This window comes from Mobula hypostoma, chromosome 27 (assembly GCF_963921235.1).
Source record: "Mobula hypostoma chromosome 27, sMobHyp1.1, whole genome shotgun sequence".
Lineage (NCBI taxonomy): Eukaryota > Metazoa > Chordata > Chondrichthyes > Myliobatiformes > Myliobatidae > Mobula > Mobula hypostoma.
Genome location: NC_086123.1, coordinates 21,795,037 through 21,821,090, shown reverse-complemented (window position 1 = coordinate 21,821,090; position 26,054 = coordinate 21,795,037). Strand labels below are relative to the sequence as shown.

Sequence of the window (26,054 nt, the reverse complement as noted above, 5' to 3'; positions counted from 1 at the left end):
GGAAACTAAAGGCCTCTCCATTCTTGGAGGAGGGAAGAAGAACTTATTGTCACCAGATGTGTAACCTAGCTAGAGTTTAGTCGTTTTGTTGCCATGGTTGCTAAACATGTCTGAAAGAATGGAATTGCTCCAGTTGCATAGCTCAATCTGTTTTTAAAGATGGTTGAACAATTTTGTAAATTAATTGTATTAAGTATCTTTAAATTTTGAGTGTATCTACCAGGGCTTTACAATGTGACCTGTTTTTATTTTTTATATATATATTCATTTTTATAGGAACATTTTCTTCAGATTGCTCAACATTGGACAGTAATCGTGTACTAATCTGAATAATGGATAAATGGTAGGATGATAAATGAATTGAATTCTGATCAATTTTTCCCCTTCAACATTGAGCAAAATGTACAAAAGAAAATGGAAAATCGATTGCTTGAATGCTTTTGATTCAACACTGATCACCAATGGCAGTAGTCCAGATTTTGTAGTAACTGGCAAAGCAACAATCCTTTCACTGATCGAAGTTCTCAGCTAAGACCTAGAAATCCTTTGTAAAAAAAAATAAAAGGGAAACTTGCTCTTTATTCATGTCTGTTGTTATCAAGCTTGATTTAATTGGATCTCTGGTACCCAGCATTATCAATAAGTTGGTTAAGCATCAAATTATATTAAAGAATTATCAGGGGAAGATATGAACGCAAGAGATTTTACAGATGCTGGAAATCCAGAGCAACACACAAAGTGATAGATGAACTCAGCAGATCAGGCAGCATCTATGAAGAGGAACAAATAGTCAACGTTTATTCCTTTCTGTAAATGCTGCTTGACCTCCTGAGTTTCTCTACTGTATGCGTGTGTATGTTGCTCACAGGAAACCAGTTTCTCCAAATACTCCATATGATTGGGAGATCTGCATGGGACAAATTCACCTGGAATTGAGCTGCAGTGCTGTCCATACCTCCGAGGTATCTAGTAAGGCTTAATGTAGTCTCTGGTGGCACAGTGCTGAGGCCTTAGCCAAGAGGTGAAGCTTCCCTCAAGTCTTTGCGATAGTTTTAAACATCCCTGATATTCAAAAATGCTAACATTGCTTGAAGTAAAATGATTAAAAATTTAAAAATTCATTCTAGCATGAAAACAATTTAAAGCATTGAAATAAAATATAAAGAGTAAATTACTCCTGAATTCTAGAATGGAAGTCCTTATTCAAATGAATGGGAATTCCTTTCGTATTCTAGGCCTGATTGGCACAGAAACAGAGAAACATTCTGCAGTATGATACTGGGACTGGGAAATCTTAAGTGCAATTGATCTGGAATTTTGGACTGCAGCATCACAGCCATTTTCTTCTGAGCATTTCCTCCCACTCTGCATTTTGCAGCTTTTTACATTTCTTATTTCATATTCTCTGTGTGAATCTCTTGTATATCAACAAAATAACTTCCAACAGCCTTCTCCATGGCAACGTAAACTTGCTCTTGTAGAATGATTTCCTTCATCCTGTCTGACCCTTCTGGCTCATCCCGCTCTTGCTTCAACTTGTAAGTTTTCTTTCCCTCCCAGTTCTGTTGGAAGGGTAATAGACGTGAACTCTGTTTCTCTTACCACTTTCTGTTTTTATTTCAGATTTCCGTGATTTTTAAAAAAAATTTTCACTTCAGAATTTATTTCAGTTGTTATGAAGTGAACCATCTTAACAGTTGTTTCACGTGGCTATCTTGGTGGTCTTTCCTGTTTGCCATTGTCTGTAAAGCTAAACGCTCGGTCACATACAGCTCCTACCATGAGAGAATGTTTAAGAGTGCAGTAATCTTGCTGTTTTACTTATTAGTCTCAAACTGTTTGAATGTCCACTATGTTCCAAGTATGACCGATGTGTCCCTACTACACAGGCATGCTTGAAACAATGGTGACACAGCTCTTTAATAGTCCAAGCTTTACAGAGTAATATATTTTGACTATTATCAGTTGAACAATTACTTATCTCCATAAAAGTATTGCATGGACACAATAATTAACATTTACATAACATGCTGCAATGAATTTCTGTCCTGTAGTACAACTTTATCAAACATTCCACTTTAAAGGGTATTGGTTGATTTACACTCTTGGAAAATGGGGCTAATTAAAGTTAAGTACATGCATGTGATTGCAGAGTAACTTTTAAAATGTTATATTAGTGAAGATGCTATTATGTGTGCAGTTCAGTTCGCTCAATACCTCTCTTAGATCTGCAGGTATTCAGTGACTTTCTTGTTCCCGCTGCAATCTAGATCTTAACATAAAATTATTCTCTAGGGCTTTACTTTAAAATAAACTTTATTGCATAACTTGCCATTCTTTTCTTGCCTCCTTCCCACCTTTCTTTATCATTTCCCCCTTTTCTTTCCCCACCCCCACAACCCTGATAAACGAAGATTCATTGGGCTGCCACATTCAATATAGTAGAATATATATGCGTGGTCAGATTGTGTAGGTCAAACTACGGTAGGGCAAGCTGACTGTAAAACTGTACTCTTGTATGAACTACCAGCTTCAGGAAAAAGCTGTAAAAGAAAAAAAAACAGCTTTAGATGTCTGCGGTTGGAATGATGTGGCTGCTTTTAGTAATGTAAAACTAGATTCTTTTTGGTTAGTGTGAGCCATTCCATTTAAAGGCATAACTCATGGCAATTGGAGATGAGGTCTCCAGTTGGAGAGCAGCTTTTGGTTATTTCTGCACTCTTTATTTATGATGTCCGTTTGTCTCCAAGCAATTTTCCTGCATTTACAGATGGTGCCATGTAACTTAATTCTTTTTCACCAGTCTGCTTTTCATTAGAGAAAGAGGAAACATGGGCTGCTTGCTTGAGTTGCATATTCCATTCCTGCATTGATAATAACTTTTGCCAGCAAGGCAAGCAGTTAATGTCCATCTCCCAAGTTGTTTTAGATAAGCCATTGTGAATCTTCATCCTGAGCTGCCACAGCATTTACTAACCTGTTATTCCTACAGTGCTGTTAAAAATAAGGATTCCATTATACTAATCTGACAACAATGAAGGAACTGGAGCTGCAGCTCGATGACCTTCGTCTGGTCAGGGAGAGTGAGAAGGTGATAGAGAGGAGTGGAAGGCAGGTGGTCACGCCGGGGCCACGGGAGGCAGACAAGTGGGTCACGGTTAGGAGGGGGAAGGGGAAAAGTCAGGTGATGGGGAGTACCCCGGTGGCTGTGCTCCTTAACAGCAGGTACTCCTGTTTGAGTACTGTTGGGGGGGACAGCTTACCCGGGGGAAGCGACAGCGGCCGTGCCTCCGGCACAGAGTCTGGCCCTGTAGCTCAGAAGGGTAGGGCAAGGAAGAGGAGGGCAGTTGTGATAGGGGACTCGATAGTAAGGGGGTCAGATAGGCGATTCTGTGGACGCAGTCCAGAGACCCGGATGGTAGTTTGCCTCCCTGGTGCCAGGGTCCGGGATATTTCTGATCGTGTCCAAGATATCCTGAAGTGGGAGGGTGAGGAGCCAGAGGTCGTGGTACATATAGGTACCAATGACATAGGTAGGAAAAGGGATGAGGTCCTGAAAGGAGAATATAGGGAGCTAGGAAGGGAGTTGAGAAAAAGGACCGCAAAGGTAGTAATCTCGGGGTTAGTGCCTGTGCCACGCGACAGTGAGAGTAGGAATGCGATGAGGTGGAGGATAAATGCGTGGCTGAGGGATTGGAGCAGGGGGCAGGGATTCAAGTTTTTGGATCATTGGGACCTCTTTTGGCGCAGGCGTGACCTGTACAAAAAGGACGGGTTACACTTGAATCCTAGGGGGACCAATATCCTGGCGGGGAGATTAGCGGGGGCTACTGAGGTGACTTTAAACTAGAATGGTTGGGGGGTGGGAATCAAATTAAAGAGGCTAGGCGTGAGGAGGTTAGTTCACAACAGAGGGATGGGAACCAGTGCAGAGAGACAGAGGGATGTAAAGTGAGGGTAGAAGCAAAAAGTACAAAGGAGAAAAGTAAAAGTGGCAGGCCGACAAATCCAGGGCAAGCATTAAAAAGGGCCACTTTTCAACATAATTGTATAAGGGCTAAGAGAGTTGTAAAAGAGCGCCTGGAGGCTTTATGTGTCAATGCAAGGAGCATTCGTAATAAGGTGGATGAATTGAAAGTGCAGATTGTTATTAATGATTATGATATAGTTGGGATCACAGAGACATGGCTCCAGGGTGACCAGGGATGGGAGCTCAACGTTCAGGGATATTCAATATTCAGGAGGGATAGACATGAAGGAAGGCGAGGTGGGGTGGCGTTGCTGGTTAAAGAAGAGATTAACGCAATAGAAAGGAAGGACATAAGCCGGGAAGATGTGGAATCGATATGGGTAGAGCTGCGTAACACTAAGGGGCAGAAGACGCTGGTGGGAGTTGTGTACAGGCCACCTAACAGTAGTAGTGAGGCCGGAGATGGTATTAAACAGGAAATTAGAAATGTGTGCAATAAAGGAACAGCAGTTATAATGGGTGACTTCAATCTACATGTAGACTGGGTGAACCAAATTGGTAAAGGTGCTGAGGAAGAGGATTTCTTGGAATGTATGCGGGATGGTTTTTTGAACCAACATGTCGAGGAACCAACTAGAGAGCAGGCTATTCTGGACTGGGTTTTGAGCAATGAGGAAGGGTTAATTAGCGATTTTGTCGAGAGAGGCCCCTTGGGTAAGAGTGACCATAATATGGTGGAATTCTTCATTAAGATGGAGAGTGACATAGTTAATTAAGAAACAAAGGTTCTGAACTTAAAGAGGGGTAACTTTGAAGGTATGAGACGTGAATTAGCTAAGATAGACTGGCAAATGACACTTAAAGGATTGACGGTGGATATGCAATGGCAAGCATTTAAAGGTTGCATGGATGAACTACAACAATTGTTCATCCCAGTTTGGCAAAAGAATAAATCAAGGAAGGTAGTGCACCCGTGGCTGACAAGAGAAATTAGGGATAGTATCAATTCCAAAGAAGAAGCATACAGATTAGCCAGTGAAAGTGGCTCACCTGAGGACTGGGAGAAATTCAGAGTTCAGCAGAGGAGGACAAAGGGCTTAATTAGGAAGGGGGAAAAAGATTATGAGAGAAAACTGGCAGGGAACATAAAAACGGACTGTAAAAGCTTTTATAGATATGTAAAAAGGAAAAGACTGGTAAAGACAAATGTAAGTCCCCTGCAGACAGAAACAGGTGAATTGATTATGGAGAGCAAGGACATGGCAGACCAATTGAATAATTACTTTGGTTCTGTCTTCACTAAGGAGGACATAAATAATCTTCCAGAAATAGTAGGGGACAGAGGGTCCAGTGAGATGGAGGAACTGAGCGAAATACATGTTAGTAGGGAAGTGGTGTTCGGTAAATTGAAGGGATTGAAGGCAGATAAATCCCCAGGGCCAGATGGTCTGCATCCTAGAGTGCTTAAAGAAGTAGCCCAAGAAATAGTGGATGCATCAGTGATAATTTTTCAAAACTCGTTAGATTCTGGACTAGTTCCTGAGGATTGGAGGGTGGCTAATGTAACCCCACTTTTTAAAAAAGGAGGGAGAGAGAAACTGGGGAATTATAGACCGGTTAGCCTAACGTCGGTGGTGGGGAAACTGCTGGAGTCAGTTATCAAGGATGTGATAACAGCACATTTGGAAAGCGGTGAAATGATCGGACAAAGTCAGCATGGATTTGTGAAAGGAAAATCATGTCTGACGAATCTCATAGAATTTTTTGAGGATGTAACTAGTAGAGTGGATAGGGGAGAACCAGTGGATGTGGTATATTTGGATTTTCAAAAGGCTTTTGACAAGGTCCCACACAGGAGATTAGTGTGCAAACTTAAAGCACACGGTATTGGGGGTAAGGTATTGGTGTGGGTGGAGAATTGGTTAGCAGACAGGAAGCAAAGAGTGGGAATAAACGGGACCTTTTCAGAATGGCAGGCGGTGACTAGTGGGGTACCGCAAGGCTCAGTGCTGGGACCCCAGTTGTTTACAATATATATTAATGACTTGGATGAGGGAATTAAATGCAGCATCTCCAAGTTTGCGGATGACTCGAAGCTGGGTGGCAGTGTTAGCAGTGAGGAGGATGCTAAGAGGATGCAGGGTGACTTGGATAGGTTGGGTGAGTGGGCAAATTCATGGCAGATGCAATTTAATGTGGATAAATGTGAAGTTATCCACTTTGGTGGCAAAAATAGGAAAACAGATTATTATCTGAATGGTGGCCGATTAGGAAAAGGGGAGGTGCAACAAGACCTGGGTGTCATTATACACCAGTCATTGAAAGTGGGCATGCAGGTACAGCAGGCGGTGAAAAAGGCGAATGGTATGCTGGCATTTATAGCGAGAGGATTCGAGTACAGGAGCAGGGAGGTACTACTGCAGTTGTACAAGGCCTTGGTGAGACCACACCTGGAGTATTGTGTGCAGTTTTGGTCCCCTAATCTGAGGAAAGACATCCTTGCCATAGAGGGAGTACAAAGAAGGTTCACCAGATTGATTCCTGGGATGGCGGGACTTTCATATGAAGAAAGACTGGATGAATTGGGCTTGTACTCGTTGGAATTTAGAAGATTGAGGGGGGATCTGATTGAAACGTATAAGATCCTAAAGGGATTGGACAGGCTAGACGCAGGAAGATTGTTCCCGATGTTGGGGAAGTCCAGAATGAGGGGTCACAGTTTGAGGATAAAGGGGAAGCCTTTTAGGACCGAGATTAGGAAAAACTTCTTCACACAGAGAGTGGTGAATCTGTGGAATTCTCTGCCACAGGAAACTGTTGAGGGCAGTTCATTGGCTATATTTAAGAGGGAGTTAGATATGGCCCTTGTGGCTACGGGGGTCAGGGGGTATGGAGGGAAGGCTGGGGCGGGGTTCTGAGTTGGATGATCAGCCATGATCATAATAAATGGCGGTGCAGGCTCGAAGGGCCGAATGGCCTACTCCTGCACCTATTTTTCTATGTTTCTATGAACTTTACAGTTCGGGATAATTTGTGGTTGGAAGGAAAGTCGGAGCTGGTGTTGTCACTAAAGGTTTAGATAACCACTGATGTATGGAGAAAATCTGTTGTTAAGCGATTCTGTTTTTGTTTTTGTCTGAGGTTTTAATATTACTGGATTCCCCTTTCTCTCTTGAAGTTTTTTTCTAACAAAAAAAAAACTGGCCATGCTGCTTTAGACCACGTAGTTTCTTGGAAACTGAAAATATGGTGTAATATGTATATTGATGCTTGAAGTCGGTAGAATACTTTAAGTCCTCCTTACAAATGCAAAATTACAGAATATACTTGTGGATATTTGTCCAAAACACAGGATGTTCTTTAGTTTGCATGTTTTCAAATCCCTGAAGCGGTTTCCTTTCATTGTGTTTGGCCCTGAAATTCCTTTCCACACTCTTGGCCTCATTTATGAATTGGAATTGGTTTATTATTGTCATATGTACTGAGATACAGTGACAAGTTAGTCGTGCATACTTGTTCATATGTTATACTGCATTGAGATAAAACAAGGTAAAATAGTAAGAGAACATGGAATTAAAGTGTACATGTACAGAGAACGTGCAGATAAATAAGGTACAAGATCAAAATGAGGTCAAAGTCCATTTATTTGACTACGGAACCATTCAGTAGTCATAACAGTGAAGTGCAAGCTGTTCTTGAGCCTCGTGGGACATATCTTCTGCCCAATGGAAGAGAGAATGTACAGGTTGAGTGGTGTCTTTGATTATGCTGGCTGCTTTAGTGTGATACTCTGAACTGTGTCCTCAACTGTCTACTGTTTCTTGCAGTGATAAGTTGAGCAATTGCCATGCCAAGCAATTTATGCATCCAGATAGGGTGCTTTTTATGGTGCATCAGTAAATACTGATGAGGGTGAATGGGGACATGCCGGAATTCTTTATCTTTAGCCTTTTGAGGAAGCAGATGCCTTGGTGAGCTTTCTTGGCTTTGTCTTCAGTGAAGTTAGACAAGACGGGCTCTTGGCATGTTCATTCCTAGGAACTTGAAATTCTCAACTTTAAACCTCAACAACATTGGTGTAGACAGGAACATGTGCATTGCTCCCCTTCCTGAAGTCAATGGCCCGCTAACTTGTTTAGATGACATTGTGGGAAAGGTTGTTGACATGACATGATGTCACTTGCCTCTGTCTCCTGGAGCTCTGACTTACTGTTTGAAATATGGCCCACTGTGATAGTGTCGTTTGCAAGTAAGGTAGAGTTGGAGCAAAATCTGGCCACGGAGTTGTGTACAAGCTGTAGAGCATGGGGCTGAGGACGCAACTTCGTGGAGCACCAGTGTTGAGAAATTGTGGCAGTCGTATTTCTGACTATCCTTAATGATTGTAGTCTATTGGCCCAGGAAGTCAAGGAGGGAGGCATTGATTAGTATTGAACATTGAGCTATAGTTGGTAAAGAATAGTCCGACATAGTTATCTTGACTGTACAGGTGTTGCAGAGTTAAGTGTCGGGCCAGGAAGGTAGAGTCCGCCTTAGACCTATTTCAGTGGTAGGTAAGTCGCAGTGAGTTGAGTTTGTCTAGATGGCAGGAGTTAATACAGGCCATGATTAGCCTCTCAAAGCTGATGATGGTGGAGATCAGAGCCACTGGGCAGTAGACATCAAGGCACACTATCTTGATTTTCTTAGGTACTAGGATGGTGGTGGTATTATTAAAGCAGGTGGGAACAACTAATTGAAGCAGGAAGTGGTTGAAAACATCTGCAGATACAGCTGCCAGTTGATTTGTACAGGATGTAAGGACACACCTGTGGACTCCATCCTGGCCTCATTGTATGTCCGAAATGGGGACTGTGGATTTAGGTGCATTGAAGACAGTCGGGGGTAGCTGGTGACATACCAATCTCCTTCTGTTCAAAATGTGCTTAAAATGCATTAAACTCATCGGGAAATGATTAGCTTTTGTCAGCAATGTTGCCCAACTTTGTTTTTGTAGCCCGTTATAGCATGTAAACCCTGCCACAACTGATGGCTAATCTTGGGCTCTATTTTGGACTGATACTGTCTCTTGGCATCCCTGATACCTTTACGGAGGTCGAATCTTGATTTCTTGTAGAGGTCAGGGGTCACCTGATTTGACCTAAACTCCAGTAGGGAGTGAATCTCCCGATTCGACCTGGGTTTTAAAAACTTAAAAAAACAGATTGTACTCTTTGTTACACAGGCCCTAACACACTTGCTGATAAAGTCTGTGGTGGTGGTGGTGAAATAATCATCTAGGCTGGCGGTTGAGTCTTTGAATGTGGACCAGTCTACTGACTCAAAGCTCATCTGTTTTCTCAGTCAGGCACTGTATGACTTTCCGTGCTGGATCCTCCCGTTTCAGCTTCTGTTTGTGTGTGGTGATTAGGCACACAGCCTGGTGGCTTGATTTACAAGAGTGTGAGCAGGGTAGTTAGTGGCTGGCCCGGTAGGCACCTTTGGTTTTATCACAATGGTCTAGGGCCCTAGGTGGCACAGGAGACATGCTGGCAGTATTTGGGTAACACACACTTGGTGGTGGCCTGGTCGAAGTTACTAGCAATGATGAAGAGGACTTTCAAGGCTTTAGACCACACAGTATTGTTTGTTGAGTGTGGGCTTCATGTCTCTCTGAAATGGGATGTAAACTGCCACCAGGATAGTTGAAGTAAGCTCCCATTGTAACTGATATGGGCAACACTTCACCGTTAGATATTCCAAGTTGGGTGAGCAGGAGCTCGCCAGGACCCTCACATCCTCTGCCTCTATCTTGACCCAAGGGCGCCATGTGGTGAATTGAGAAGCCAGCAGGTTGAATGGTAGAATCTGGTGGATCAGATATAGGCAGACTGGGCCTCTATTTTCTTTTTTTTTGTGTGTGCCTTATTTCAGTGTGTTAGAGCCCTGTCTGTTACTCATTCTCTACTTGCATTTAAACCAGGACTTCTGTCTCAATGCTCTGTTTTTGAAAGGGGTACTGGAGAACACAAGCACGCCAACATGTTTTTACTCTAAGGGTCACTACTTAATCCTAATGACAAATTTATGGGTATACATTTGTATCATGCCATCTGGATACAGGCCCCTGTAATGAAGTGAGTGCCTTTTCTGGTTAGCTTCTTTCTCCTGCATTTAGAACTATTCTACCAAGACTTGGTTCCTGGGCCAAGATGTGAATATGAAATTAGTAAAGCCTAAAACTAAATTTTGTAAGTTCAGCGTTTCAGTAATGATAGCTGGTGTCTTTTTGAGCTTTGGTGAAAAGGTTGATGCCCTGTTCTGTTGTAATATGGAATGTTTTCAGTAACTAAGTCAAATATCCACAATAAGTTATTTTTTCTTTATGCGCTGTTTGTTAAAATACAATGATATCTTTTTGTTGTACATAGATGACTTTCTCCAGCTTTGTGTTTCCATTGATAACCTCTAGTTAGAATGTTGTGTTACTTCAGTAACAAGTGTATTTTAAGTTTTATCCTTTTCTCCTGTAATAATTTAATTTTAGTTTAAAAATACTGTAATTGTTCAATTCTGGCAAAAAATTCTGCAATCTAAGCATTTGTCGCTATTTTATTCTGGCTTCCAAATATGAGCTCGAGAACACAATACCCTACAGGATTTTTAATTATCTTGTTAACCTTCCTGGACTACGATTTTACCAATATTAAATAATTATTTAAATATTCAAATTAATATTGACATTGTTTAAATTTGTGTAATCTGTAATCAGACCTCAGAAATGAGAGATGAATATAATTTTAAAATCATATCAATTTCTCCTTCCGGTGAACAAAAATCACCCCCCCCCCCCACCAATTCCCTACTCTGACCTTTTACTCTCACCTGCCTATTACTTCCCCCTGGGTCTCCTCCTCCCATTATCCATTCTCCTCTCCTATCAGATTCTTCCTTCTCCGTCACTTGACCTTTCCAATGCAGCTGGTTTCACCGGTTCTGTTGAGAGTCTTGGCCTGAAACATCAACTGTACTTTTTCCCCATAGATGCTGCCCTGGCTTGCTGAGTTCCTCCAGCATTTTGTGTGTGTTGCTTGGATTTCCAGCATCTGCAGATTTTCTCTTGTTTGTGGATTCACCTATTACCTTCCAGCTAGTCTCTTTCCCCTCACCTTTAACTCTGACATCTCGGCTCTTCCCTCTGTCCTGAAGAAGGGTCTCGGCCCGAAATGCTGGTTGTTTACTCTTTTCAATAGATGCTGCCTACTTGAGTTGCTCCAGCACTTTGTGTGTGTTGCTTTGGATTTCCAGCATCTGCAGAATTTTTCATGTTAGAAATCATGTACATCTGTGGAAAAAAAAATCTTCAAATCAATACCATGCTAGGAAACATATTTGACTTGGATTTCCATGGTATCTTGGAGGATTAGAAATATGAATTGTTTTGAAAGAACCGATGATTTAGAAGCTCAAGTTTCTGAATTTGGTTAACATGCATGATTTCAAGATAGATTTCTTTAAAAGAAGAGGTACAGATTTTGAAATGTATTAGTATTAAAAGGGTTAATGTTTCATGTGCATGACACGGGTTAATGAGTGTAAGATGTGAAATCTTTAACAGCCATATCTGTAAATGTGCACAATTTCTACAAGTTCTGCTTTTGAACTTTGAAAAATTTCTACTTAACTACATATTAAAGTCCATTCTTATGATACTGCCTGACTGAAGCCAGTACTATTCACGCCCTTTCTTGCTTAGTAACTGTTGCTCACAAGAATTCTTATCTACCGTGTTTTCAACAGCCAGCAGTGTTTTTGTATGTTATCTAATAGTGGGTGTTACCTATTTTTTTTTGTTGGTATTTTACACTTCATCTAATCCAGACTTGGAACCAGTTTACTGCACATTACTTTAGGAGAGATAGGAATCTCTGGGTAAATTACTTCTGAACACTTGGGAAATGTGCAGACTGGTACAGTGTAGTTGAAATAAATGTTCAGTGCATAGTTTCCAAATAGTTTTCCTTCCTGAGTAATTGTTCAGTTATGGTTAAATGCAAGAAGTGCCGCCTTTAAGCCATTACAAATGGAGTAAGTCATTAGAAGAGAATTTTTCACAAATGGCTCAAATTTTTTTCACCTTTCATTTTCAGAATATATTACGTGCATTAACCTCTAGAAATTACCACAGGCATTATTAGTCATAAGTAACGAATGGGCTTGTGTGGCTAAACTTAGTAGATCTTGATGTGTTGGGTGGTGTAAGGTAGGTGAGGAGTAAGGTGCTCAAAGGGAAGAGTTTATTTAGGGAAACAACTGGCATGAATTGATTGCAGCTCGTGCAGAGCAGATATCCAAGACTATAACTCACCAGGAAGCCTTTGGTAAAAGTATCAGCTCCAAGTCTGAATTTAATGAAAGCTGGTGTATCAGAGCAATTATACTGGGCGGGGGGGGGAGGAATTTGCAGATAACAAGATTTAGGTTTACACACAAATGAATATTCTACATAGACATGGATTGGAACGAAATGATAAGGAACAAGGGCATTAGAGAGACTTCTAGAAGGTATATATGGACTTGTCCAAGGGAAGTTTGAGGCTGGGATTTTTGGCGGGAAGTCAGACTATTGAGGAATAAAAACTGATTTGTTGAGGAAGTGATAAGAAACCCAGGGTCCTGAAGTGAGGAACTAGCGGTGGCAGTTCTGGGCTGATATCAGGCCTTGATGCAGAACCTCAAGTAGATTAAATAGTTGTCAATTAGAATTGCTTAATAAAACTTTTTTTTCTTCTTACTTCACATCAGTCAGTATCCTATTGAATGTTTGCTGTATCGTGTGCTGCCTTCTGTACTGTAGAGTCCACAACTGCCCACATTGTTCCTGTTTTACCACAGCTGCTTATAGAAATACAATTGCATTTCAATTGTATCAGCTCAGGCCCCATATCAAAGAAAGGATGTTCTGGTGCTGTAATGTGTGGCAATCCCTGTGGACTTCTACCAGAATACCCTGGGTGTGTTGATTGTTAATGGAAATAGCACAAATGAGCTTGAATCTTCCATTGGAGAATGCTGGAGGAGGCTTACGAGAATGATCTTGGGTTTGAAGGGTTAATGTATGAGGAAAGTTTGATGGCTCAGGACCTTTGTATGCTGGAGTTTAGAAGAATGAGGGGCTATCTCATTGAAGTGTACTGAATATTGAAAGTCCTAGATAGAGTGGATGTGGAGAGGATGTTTACAATAGTGTGTCTCGGACCAGAGAACACAACCTCAGAATAGAAGGGCATCCATTTTGAAGTAGATGAGGAATTCCTTTAGACAGAGGTTAGTGAATTTGTGGAATTCTTTGCAACGGAGATTTGTGGAGGCCAAGTCATTGGGTATATTTAAAGTAGAGGTTGGAATGTTCTTGATTAGTCAGAGTATCAAAGGTTACGGGGAGAAGAAAGGTGAATGGAGATGAGAGGGAAAATACATCAGCCATGATAGAATGGCAGAGCAGACTTGATGGGCCAAGTGGCGTAATTCTGCTCCAATGCCTTATGATAAGTTATTTTTCTCTGTGCAGCTAAAATGGATGACTTACATTTTTTCACTGGAGATAATCTTAAGGCTTTTTTTTAACCCAATCTACAAATGCCCATTGCCTAGTTCCCCCTTCATTCTTTCTTTTATTTTAATACCAAAATGTGATGCCTCCTGTTTATAGTTGAAATCCATCTGCCACACTGTGTCCATTTGCCATCTTATCGATATCCTCTTCCTGGTTTCTTTCCTCCTTGAAATAGAGAAACATAATGTATTTGACCTTGTGTATTTCTGAAATTACACAAAATGCTGTTACATTGAATGTATTACTACAAATATACATCAAAATTTGTAAGTAAGTATTCATTGTAGCAGGCTCATAACTGGCACTTCCACAAATAGTTCAAACTTTAATTTGTCATTCGTGATTGCCTATATCAGTTGGATGAGACATTTTAATGCAAACTAACATTATTTTCAATTGGGTAACTTTATTTTGGAACAAGTAAAAAAAATCTGTTGCATAGTTTGGCAATATTGTTTATATTTTGAAGAGGGATGAGGAAACTTTGCCTCTCAGTAATTATCAAAGCTTACTGTAACAAACTAAAGAAATGAGGAATTCTGCTGTGGAAAATGCACCAATGTCAGGGATAGTGATGACTGGAGTACATGTTGATTAAAGGAAAAAGATGGGAGGAGCAATAAAAAGACTCCTTTTTTCTGATAGGAATCAAATACAGTTTGTTTTCCCAAAAATTAGTATTTGGACCAGTTCTCTCTTGTTTATAAGTAACTGACTTGGGCTTGGTATAGTGTAGAGATTGAGTCTGTGGAAGATACAAGGAACTATAACATAGTGAGAGAGCAACATGGCAGAATTCAGGAGAAAGCCGACTGGTGAAATGGTGTGTGGAAGGGAAATTTAACACAGTTAAGTGACTCAGTTTGGGAGGAACAGCATGGAAAGGCAATCCAATCTATTCTGCATATTTTCAAATTTTTCATAGTGGCAGGACAATTGATACAATAATCAAATAAGCATACATGGTATTCATTGCGCTAATAGAGCATTACTAATACATGAACAAAGTAGTCTCTAAGCCTGGTAATTTGTTGAAACATCAGTTGAAACAAGTGTAAAATTTTACATAAGCCACTTTTGGCTGCAAGCTTGAGGGATTGCAGAGACACTGGAGGTGTTGGAATTGTTCTTTGATCAGTACAGGTCCAGTAGAGAGGTTCAAAATTATAAGGTATTGATCAGGCAAGAAGGGAAAAGATGTTCTCTTGGGTAAGTGCACAGTCAATTTGCAGCCATAGATTGAAAGTAATGGGAGGGGGGTGTTGCTGGAAAAGTGAAAGGAAGTTGATTCTCCCTCCCCCCCCCCGCGCATGCCTCAAGAATGCGTTGCTATTAGAATCTGAATTTGTTCGGTGCTTTCATCTCCTGTCATGCCTTGGGTGAAGCCTTCTCCAGTTTGCAGTCTCCATACTCTTGGTCATCTTGCCCCATCAGATGTTAAAATGACCATATTAAATATTTTTTTCCCTGAATTCTCTCAATTACTAGTGCAGAATATGTGATTTTATGACACATGCTGGTGATATTGATTCTGTTAACTGATTTAAAAGAAAAAAATTAAATCTGGAAATTGCTCATTTTTGCTAATATTTTCAGCGACTACATGTTCACAAACTGTTTCTTCCATTCCTTGTTTCCTCACACCACGCTTGTAGCCCTCCTAAATCTTTCAGTGGCATCTGATTTATAGGTTTTTCCAAAGTCCATGTCTGAGACCTCCCATGATTCCCAATACAGTACTGGTAAGTTCGCCTCTGCTGGCTCTTCCAATGCTTGATTATTCAAGCAGCAACAGTAAAGAGCTACTTTCACAATTTTGGCATCATGTTTCAGCTGCTGTGCCACTTGAGGGAGTAGCAGAATAGTGATCTTGTGCAGAGAAGGTGGTGAATGGGGTGTTCTGATTAGAGCAGAAATGATGCCTGGGAGCAGGTATTTCGAAAACAGCTTTATGGGTACAGGTGGTCCTAGCCGTTCACTCTGTACCAAGGTGTGGGAATGTTGTCACGGGCAAAGGCTGTCATCAAGGTCAAGGGTGAACACAGCACTGGGAAATACGATGACAGGTGAGGGGAGAATGATGATATTGTGACGGAAGCTCCAAAGGCACAAAACAACGAGCCCAACGGCACTGAAGATGCAGAGGAGGTCACCTACACTTGTATTTTGCATCCAACAAGCAGTGCCTTTCATGCTTATTGTTGCACTTGTGTCCAAATAACTTAATTTGGCTTAGTACAAGATTAACCTGTGAATGTGGGGTGGGTTAAATGTGCTCAACTCAGCATGCTGTACCTCAGAATCATCAGGTTTATTATTACTGACGTGTCATGAAATTTGTTTTGCAGTAGAGTGCAAGACTTAAGAATCACTATTGTTACAGAATCAAAAGATGAACATTCAGAAATCTGATGGCGGAGGGGAAGAAACTGTTCCAAGAACATGGAGTGTGCATTTTCAGGCCCCTGACTTTGTCCCTAACAGTAGTAACAAGAGGAGGTCATGTCTGAATGGTGAGGGTCCTTAACAATCTCAAGTTCCGGCTGCTTGGGCTGGCAATGAAATACTCCAAAAATTTCCTTGTACATTACTAGACGTCCACTTCAATATCGAAATAATGAACCTGCAAAGTAATTTTAAGGTTTATGAGGGAAAATGCAAAGTCTTGTTATTCATCTTAAGCTGATATATTACAACAATTCTGTTGACAATCCGAAACACTGGCACTTCCCTTGGGACTTGTAAAAGTAAAGCTTTTGGCTCCTTGTGGTAATGCTTAGAATTTAAGCGCTGTGTCTATTTTATTTATTTGGATGTCAAGTGCCAAAAGAGGATACTAAATGTATTCCTTGGTCCTTTTTGATAACATGCAATTCTTAGTTGCAGAAAGGTTGCTACATCATCGGCTTTATTTCCTCCCTTTGTTTAATGAAAAACATATGAATTAATCTACATAAAAGTTGCTGGTGAACGCAGCAGGCCAGGCAGCATCTCTAGGAAGAGGTGCAGTCGACGCTTCAGGCCGAGACCCTTCGTCAGCTGCGACTCCAGCCTTGAACTCCAGGCTTTTTTTTTATTATTTGCCTCTTCCTAGAGATGCTGCCTGGCCTGCTGCGTTCACCAGCAACTTTTATGTGTGTTGCTTGAATTTCCAGCATCTGCAGAATTCCTGTTGTTTATGAATTAATCTGTTCCTTTGCTGTTGCATCTTCAAATTGTGATTTTTTTTTTAATTCCACTCTTGCTAACCTATGACTTCACTTAAAAACTAATTGAAAACAGATTATTTTAAATGTCTGTATATGAAGTAAATTACAAAGGCCAACTATTTCCTTTGGTTGATTTCAAGTTCTTAATTTTGCTACAAAAGATTTTTCTTGCATCTAGTAAGATGTATGCACCAGGGCAATGTAATCTTGTATAAGCTATAAACAGTGTTCCAGTGCAGTAGAGCTTATTCACATCTCCATGCATGCAAGCTTGTTCAATTTACAGACAACACTAAAATGAGTGGAGCAACCAACTTTACTCGGGGGAATTTAATAAGTTATGTAATTGTGCAAAAATTGAAATATAATACTAACAAAGAATACTGTGTGTATTGTAAATTTGGCTCAGATGCAAGTGGGATATGAGGGCAGTGGTAAAGTTGTGATCACGTTTTGCAAATTTCTTCTTTAAAACAAAAATATACCTGCATATATTATAAATCTATTAAGGTATTTCTGAAACTTCTAACAGAGCAGTTTAAATTACATGTGTAGCCCTTGTAACAGACTGGTCATTATGCTTTAAAATCAAGACACTTGCTATTGGTGAGGGTAGAAAGGAATATAGTAATGATGATAATAAATGAAACTTCTGATCTTTAAAGACTTTAGTTTAAACAAACTTAAAGGTGATCTCATTAAAGCATTAAATAGAAACTCATCCATGATCTTTACTTTCCACATTGAATATTTTGATACTCTTGCCGTTGTATGTTAATCTCCTCAGAGTAAACGTGGAATGTCCAAAATTCAGCAAAATGAATCAAGTTCTGTTTAGCCATTATCTCTCTACCTGATGATCAGCCTTGGCTCCCAATAAAGTGTCTTGAATTTTAATTCTTCTTTTGAAACTCCTCCAGTGATCTTGCCTTTCTAGCCCCACCATCATTAAGATGTTGATACTTTGCCAGCTGAGACCTTATTGCCAAATTTAATTGCTCCTCCAGTTGAGGTGAAGCTTACCAACATCCTAGTCTGTACTGAAGGACTGCCACTTTAGTAAAAGTTTTGCTTTGGTCATCCTCCTGTAAAGTACCTTGTTGTTTTGTAAAGATAGCTTTCATTTAAATGCAGTTTGATGCTCTTTTTGCTGAAGTTCATGGACCTTTTGTTGCATTAATAGTGTTGTTAGTGTAACCCTTTGAAATTAATGTAGAAACTTGCTTCTGAGGCCTGTAACTAAGATCGCCAGAAATTTAAAAGAAGCACTGGAATGTAAACATAAAATGGAATTCGGAATTTTTTTTTAAGAGTAGAAAAAATGTTTGAAATTTATGGAAGGTTAGCCAACTGGATTCATCTTGCAAAAGCTAAAGCAGGCTTAATGGGAGAAAACAATGGCTTTTTTATATTAAAAATCAGGTCAAAAATATTAAGTGCATTCATTCCACATTCAAAAGTTCATGTAGGTATATTAAAATACAAGGAAGATGAACCTTGTATGTTAAATCGCTTAAAGAAAACTGAATCTGTACTGTTTTTTGTTTCCTGTCTTTTTGATACAGGTGAAACTGCGGTGCCAGAAGGGAATTCCACCTTCGCTGCGTGGGCGAGCTTGGCAGTATTTGTCAGGGAGCAAAGTGAAAATGGAACAGAACCATGGGAAGTTTGATGTAAGTATAAATGGAAAACTTGTTGCATTGTATGCTGGTATTAGCAATGATTTTATTAAATGGTTTGTTGACATTACACCACTATCTGTTTCAAAGTGCTTTTAGTGCACCCTTACCAAACCCTGAGTCACAGGAGTGAAGTCATAAAATATTGTTCAGCACCCTAACCAAGTGCCTTCTATGCAGTCTTGGCATTGAGAGCTGGCAGACTGTCTGCTGTGAGGCGCTTCATGTAGATATTCTCTTCGAGGTTACACTACAATGATTCCATACAGGAGTCCTGTTAGGTTTTCTACATCAGCTATGTCCATTATAGACATCATTGGCCTAATTGGGGTCTGCTAAATCAGAAAGCCTCAAAATAGAATCCAAGCTTTTTGTATGGATAAGATGTCTTCATAGTAATCTCTCTGCTCCACCCACTCTACTCCAAGCCATAATAGCTGTTGTCAGCCCTTATTCTCACTCTCATTTATAATTACTTCTAGCCTCCCTTCCTCCTTCAGTCCTGAACTTATTGTCATCATCTAAGTCAAAGTGAAGATTTTGCTTTTCAACAAGCATGGTTTGTACTTTGTATAACCTTCTGAAGTATTTGGAATTTTTGAAACTTTTTTTCTATCAAAATAATAAAATATAAAGTTGATGATGTAATGATTGCTGTTCACTAGGAGATAGACCAGTCACCTGGAGATCCAACATGGCTTGATGTAATAGAAAGGGACCTACATCGCCAGTTTCCTTTTCATGAGATGTTTATTGCTAGAGGCGGCCATGGGTATGTTCAATCTTTTTTTAAATTCAATCTTTTGTGTTTTTCATTTAAATGTTAAAAAGATTATTTCAGCCTGTAGAACGAAAAGAAATCTATGCTAAAGTTATCAGTGAATATAAAAACTGTAAATCTATCCATCTATATCGGTACATCACAAGTAGCAAATCTGAGAGTAACGTGGAGGCACTATTTAAACCTACAACAGTGAATACAAAGAAAACTGCAAAAATTAACAAAATGCTGCTCTTTTGGGACTGGATCATTATCCATAAAAATATATATTTCTTTTCATAGTATCTACTTATGGACGTTTCAATGTTGGGGCATCTATTTTGATCACATATTTTAAGAAACAGAAACAGAAATTGGTTCTCTGTATTACTGATATATACTGATCAGCTTTGAAAAGTGTAAAATCAAACTATTGATAACTTGTATTTTAAAGGTTATTGAGTATATCTCAAGTTAAAAATGGAAATGTGACTGTAAGGATTAAACTTGAGGAAGTTTGAGCGAAATGTGAGAATTTATTGAAAGAACCATTGGTAAATTGGGAGATCACCAAGCAGCAATGCTATAACTTGTGCACGGTAACGAAGCAGCACAATTGCATTAGAACACAGGTGATCACCAATCAGGGTTCAATTCCCACTGCTGCCTGAAAAGAGTTTGTAGCCCATAACTGCATGGGTTTCCTCTGAGTGTCTTAGTGTCCTCCCACTTTTCAAAAAGGTTAACGTTAGTAAGTTGTGGATATGCTACGTTGGCACTTGGAGCGTGGTGACATGTACAGGTTGTGTCCAGCACAATCTTCCCTGATTTGATTTGATGCATTTCGTTGTATGTTTCGATGTACGTATGACAAATAAAGCTAATCTCTAGCCTCCAAATTTCAACTTTGTTCCTGTCCTTAAAATGGAAATGGAATCTGTGGATGTTCACAGTATGGTATAATGAAGAGGAAAATGATATTAGCAGGTTAAAGCTAGATATACTGTAGAATGGCAATGCTTTCTTTCTTATTCTCCTTTTTTGTTTCTTGTATCCTCTCAAAATTCAGTTGATTTTATTTTTGTTTTTATTAAGGCAACAAGACCTTTATAGAATTCTGAAAGCGTACACAATTTACAGACCAGAGGAGGGGTACTGTCAGGCACAGGCTCCAATAGCTGCTGTTCTTCTAATGCATATGCCTGCTGAGGTAATTATTCATCCTGTTTTATGTTTCCGTCATTGTTCAATTTGAATTTGGAATGTCTATTTGGAAAAAATGATGTCTGAGTGCTAAAAATGCTTGCAAAATGGGAAGCTCCACGGCCAAGTGTTCTTCCTAAGTAGAGGTTAGCACAGGAAAGGAAGGAAAAATAGGGAGAGTCACCTCCTCTTCTGATCACGGGAACTTTGGTCTTTGCAGGGAAGCATCGACTGTGAGTGCACAAGTGATCTAAATGGAATTGTAAGTCTGTGGAAAGAGGAGTAAACAATCTAAGAAGTTGAGAGGTGTGGTTATTATTTATGGATCCAGTTCCCTTTCTTTCCTTTGAAGATAGTTTCAAACTTATATGATGTTCCACAACTGACAGCTGCCTTGTACCATGGACAAACGGCTTTACTTTCTCATGTATAAAGATGCCCAAGGCGTTGAACTTCAATGGATACTAGTGTACACCTTGGCACATTTCAGATGCCGCATGCTATCTAATGCATTTTTTTTGACTATTACATTGACCACACTTGCTCATATTTCATGTTCACAAAACACTGATACATGTCATTTTTTAGAAATATACAAAGTGAGGGAGTTTAAAAACTACCAAACATTGTTCAGAGTAAATTTATTGTCATAGTACAAATATGTGACCATATACAACCTAGGGATTCATTGGCAGGGAAATAAATGAGCAGCCACCAGTTAAAAGCTACCCATTTAGAATTATCACAATGTTCAGAACTTCGCAAAATACTGTTCATGGACAATCACTTAATTTGTAATTTTTGCCTTTTTTTTTAAGATTTGAACTGGCTGTAGTGTTTACTGAGATCTTTAACCTCTTGCTTAGGCAGTCTGCGGTACCCTCTTGCTTCAAGCAGACTTCACTTGTACCAGTGTCTAAGAAGAACATTGTAAAAAAAAAACACTATCATCCAGTAGCACCTACCATCTACAGAGATGAAGTGCTTGTGAGGTATATGTCATGAAATTTATTAACTTTACAGCATCAGTACAACGATATACACTGAATCACTGTATGTCTTCAAGCTTCTGTAACAATGAGAAGAGGGCATGTCCTGAGTGGCGGGGATCCTTAATGATGGATGTCGACCTCCTTGGGCACCGCTCCTTGAAGATGTCTTCGAAGGCTAGTACCCATGATGGAGCTGACTAATTTTACAAGTCTCTGCAACTTATTTTGATCTTGTGCAGTAGCCCCCCGCCATACCCCATACCGACAGTGATGTAGCCAGTGAGAATGCTCTCCATAGTCATAGTCATACTTTATTGATCCTGAGGGAAATTGATTTTCGTTACAGTTGCCCCAACCAGGAATAGAGTATAAATATAGCAATATAAAACCATAAATAATTAAATAGTAATATGTAAATTATGCCAGGAAATAAGTCCAGGACCAGCCTATTGGCTTAGGGTGTCTAACCCTCCAAGGGAGGAGTTGTAACGTTTGATGGCCGCAGGCAGGAATGACTTCCTACGACGCTCAGTGTTGCATCTTGGTGGAATGAGTCTCTGGCTGAATGTACTCCTGTGCCCAACCAGTACATTATGTAATGGATGGGAGACATTGTCCAAGATGGCATACAACTTGGACAGCATCCTCTTTTCAGACACCACCATCAGAGAGTCTCTACGGTACATCTGTAGAAGTTTTTAAGTGTTTTAATTGACAAACTAAGATTCCTCAAACTCCAAATGAAATATAACCACTGACTTGCCTCCTTTATAGCTGCATCAATATGTGTCCAGGTTAAGTCCTCAGCAACATTGACACCCAGGAACTTGAAATTGCTCACTCTCTCCACTTCTGATCCCTCTATGAGGATTGGTTCCTGTTCCCTCATCTTGCCCTTTCTGAAGTCCACAATCAGCTCTTTGGTCTTGCCGACATTGAGTGCAGAGTTGTTGCTGCGACACCATGCAACGAACAGGTATATCTTATGGTTGAAGGGTAATAACTGTTCACCCTTTCGAAACCATCTGAAATTCTGCCAGAAGTGGTTGTATCATCAGTATATTTGTAGAGAATTTATGATGGAACGTATCAACTCCTGCCTGAAAACCAGCTTGGATACGCTCTAGTTTGCTTACCGGGGGCAACAGGTCCACAGCAGATGCCATCTCATTGGCTCTTCACTCAATCCTGGGACATCTGGACTGCAGAGATGCATACATCAGGATGCTCTTTTAGACCACAGCTTGGCATTCAATCTATCATCGCCACAAACTAATCAATAAGCTTCAAGATCTTGGCCTCAGTACCTGCTTGTGCAATTGAATCCTTGATTTCCTCACTTGCAGACCCCAGTCAGTTCAGCTGGCAACAATATCTTTCCACAGTCTCCATCAGCACAGGTGCACCACAAGGCTGTGTGCTTAGCTCCCCACTCTTATTCATTTTACAATTACGACTGTGCGGCTAAGCACAGCTCCAATGCCGTATTCAAGTTTGCTGACGACACCACTGTTGTAGGTTGAATCAAAGGTGGTGACGAATCAGCACTTGGGAGGGAGATTGAAAATCTGGCTGAGTGGTGCCACAAGAACAATCTCTTACTCAACATCAGCAAGACCAAAAAGCTGATTGTTAACTTCAGGAGGAGGGAACCCAAGGTTCATGAGCAGTCCTCATTGGGTGATCGGAGGTGGGGAGGGTTAGCAAATTTAAATTCCTCCATGTTGTCATTTCAGAGGACCTGTCTGAGACATTTCAGAGGACCTGTCAGATTGCAATTACATAGAAAGTGTGGCAGGACCTCTACTTAGGAGCTTGTAAAGATTCTGCCTGACATCTAAAACTTTGACAAATTTCTATAGATGTGTGATGGAGAGTGTATTGACTGGGTGCCCTTGAATGAACAATCCCACAAAAAGTAGTGGATTTAGCCCAGTCCATCAAGGGTAAAGCCCTCCACACTGAGCACATCTACACAAAGCATTATCACAGGAAAGCAGCATCCATCATCAGGGACCCCCATCACCCAGGTCATGCTCTCTTCTTGCTGCGGTCATCAGGAAGAAGGTACAGGACCCTCAGGACTCACACCATCAGGTTCAGGAACAGTTATACCCCTCAACCATAAGGCTCTTGAACTAAAGGGATAACTTCACTGAGCTTTACTTGTCCCATCATTGAAATGTTCACACAACCTTTGGACTCACTTTCAAGGACTCTTCATCTCATGCTCTCAATATTTATTGCTTATTTATTATTATTATTATTGTTTTCTTTTTCTATTTACACAGTTTGTTGTCTTTTTCACATTGGTTGAATGCCCAGTTGTTGTGGCCTTTCACTGATTCTATTATAAGTTGTTATTCTATTATGGATTTATTGTGTATGCCCACAAGAACAGGACCAACAACAGTTCAATTCCCGCAGCTGCCTGCAAGGGAGTCTGTGCATTCTCCCTATGACTGTGTCACTTTCCTCCAGGTGCCTCCCATCATCCAAAAGGAGTCCCAATTGGTAGGTTAACTGATCATTGTAAGTTGTCCCCTGATTAGACTAGAGTTAAATCTGGTTGCTGGGCAATGTGGCTTGACTGGTCGGAAGGCCTATTCTGTGCTATATCTCAATAAAATAAATAAAATTAATATCAGGATTGTATATGGTAACATATGTGTATTTTGATAATTTACTTTGAACTTTTAAGATCTGTAACATTTCACATTCTTTCCACAGTAGGTCTTGTACAACAATTTGAAACCTGTGTTTAAAAATAAATAATCTCCCTACTATCATTATAGTCTTTGTTTTTGGTAGTCATGCTTGCTTCTCTTGCAAAGGAAATTAAGGTCTGAAGTTAAACTTTCTGCTTTGTACTTGCCTTTCTCTGCATTCAAACACCAGCATGATTGCAATCACCAGACTTTATTTTCTCTTGAAGAAAAGATTTCTGAGAAACATCAGTGTTCAACATGAACAGTTAAACAAACCTGTGATTAGACTGGAATGTGGTGGTCAGTTTTTGGCATAATTCCTTGAAAAATATATTGACCAGAGCTAATGTAATGTTTATTTGATAGAATGGTATCTTGAATCCAGAAGGTTAAATTATAAGTAGCAATTATATATGATGAGAGGGGAAGAGATGATTTGGTCAAAGTTTCCAAAGTAATCTGGTAGAATGAGAAATAGCTTCTGGTAAGGGAATCCAGGACTAGCAAATCATGACTTACCAATCAGGGCAGGTGAGGTTAGGAGACATTTCCAAGTGAAGGGTTGGAACCCTCCTCTGCAAACAGTAACTGATGTTGGATCAGTTGTTAATTTTAAATCTGAAGTTGATTGTTGTCAGGAGTTATAAGAGGATACGAGGTAAAGGTGGAGTGTGAAGTTGGATCACAGAAAAGATCAAGGTTTCATTGAATGATGGCTTAAGGGGGGGCTAATTGTCATTGTATTTCTAAAATTTTTTTTTCTTTTGCATATTTTACCTGGTATAGAAACTTGCCATTTTGGTCCTCCTTTCATAGTTCAAAGGCTTTGTTCGTCCAGTTTGCCTCTTGAGGCTTGCTGGGAGAGTCAACTAGCATACAACTCTAAATCTGATAAATTTGACAATGTAATGATTATACCAAAATAGGCCAGCATTTCCTAATGCTGCACTTTTGTATTCTACTTTCAAATTGCTTCTGATCTCTGCATGAACATGTCTGATTTGTTATCTTGTTCCATTATGCAGCAAGCTTTTTGGTGCCTGGTTCAGATTTGTGAGAAGTATCTTCCAGGATATTACAGTGCTGGATTGGTGAGTTTTAAAAATCAGGTGGGATTATTACATTTTTGAGACAATGCAAAGAAGAAAGTATGGCAGAAAAATGTGGTGAGAAATGTTGTTTTGTAGCCATACAGAATAATGTGGATGTACTGTTTTTTTGTAACTGAATACATGGGTCTGAATATCTGAGAGAAGTATAGTCAGAGATATCCCTTTGCTCAGCATATTTAGTATATCGTATGTTAGCTTCACAGACTTGATTTTACTACATCAGTAAAAGATCCTTTGGAAAACAATGGATATTTCAGTTCATGTTGGGATTTGGTTTGTATATTTGCTCTCTCCTCTCTCCAATTGAACTGGTATAGGCCAGGGATAGGAATCTTCTCCTGGTTTGAATCACCAGCAGGTTGCTTCTTGACGTTTGCAGAGTTACTGTTGTGATGAATTTTTATAGTAATTTGATTTTTAGCAACAGGGAACTTGTTATTTGACTAATCAGATATTTGCATGGCACAGAAATGTGACAATCTGTATTTTTTATTAAGAAAAAGTACAACTTTTATTCATATGAGAATTGTACATCCTTTTAAGACCTTACAAAGTGGCAAAGATGTGTTAAAATCTTAGATAATGTTCTAAGTAAATAGTTCAGATAAATTTCTAATATTGATTTCACAATGACATCCTTTTTTTAAATTCTATTTTTAAGGATATTACTGAAATATTGTTCGTCAATTGTAAGTTTACCTTTATTTTCCCAATGCACCAGAAAGACCTGCTCCAGAGGGTAGAAGTTAATCCTTAAACCTCTACTTGCACAAACACTAAGATATTATACATTCCTTTCCCTTTGGTTATAAGCTTTTAAAGTTCT

The 26,054-nt window shown here is 39.8% G+C and overlaps 1 protein-coding gene across 1 annotated transcript in view; it reads left to right on the top strand.

Moving 5' to 3' along the window:
• The window catches only part of tbc1d10ab (TBC1 domain family, member 10Ab), a 74,967-nt gene that overhangs the window by 34,708 nt on the left and 14,205 nt on the right, over positions 1-26,054 (top strand). The window contains exons 3-6 of the mRNA XM_063034244.1: positions 18,340-18,447; positions 19,119-19,225; positions 20,309-20,423; positions 25,142-25,207. Coding sequence (XP_062890314.1) covers positions 18,340-18,447; positions 19,119-19,225; positions 20,309-20,423; positions 25,142-25,207 — 396 coding nt within the window. The remainder of the gene's footprint in view (positions 1-18,339; positions 18,448-19,118; positions 19,226-20,308; positions 20,424-25,141; positions 25,208-26,054) is intronic.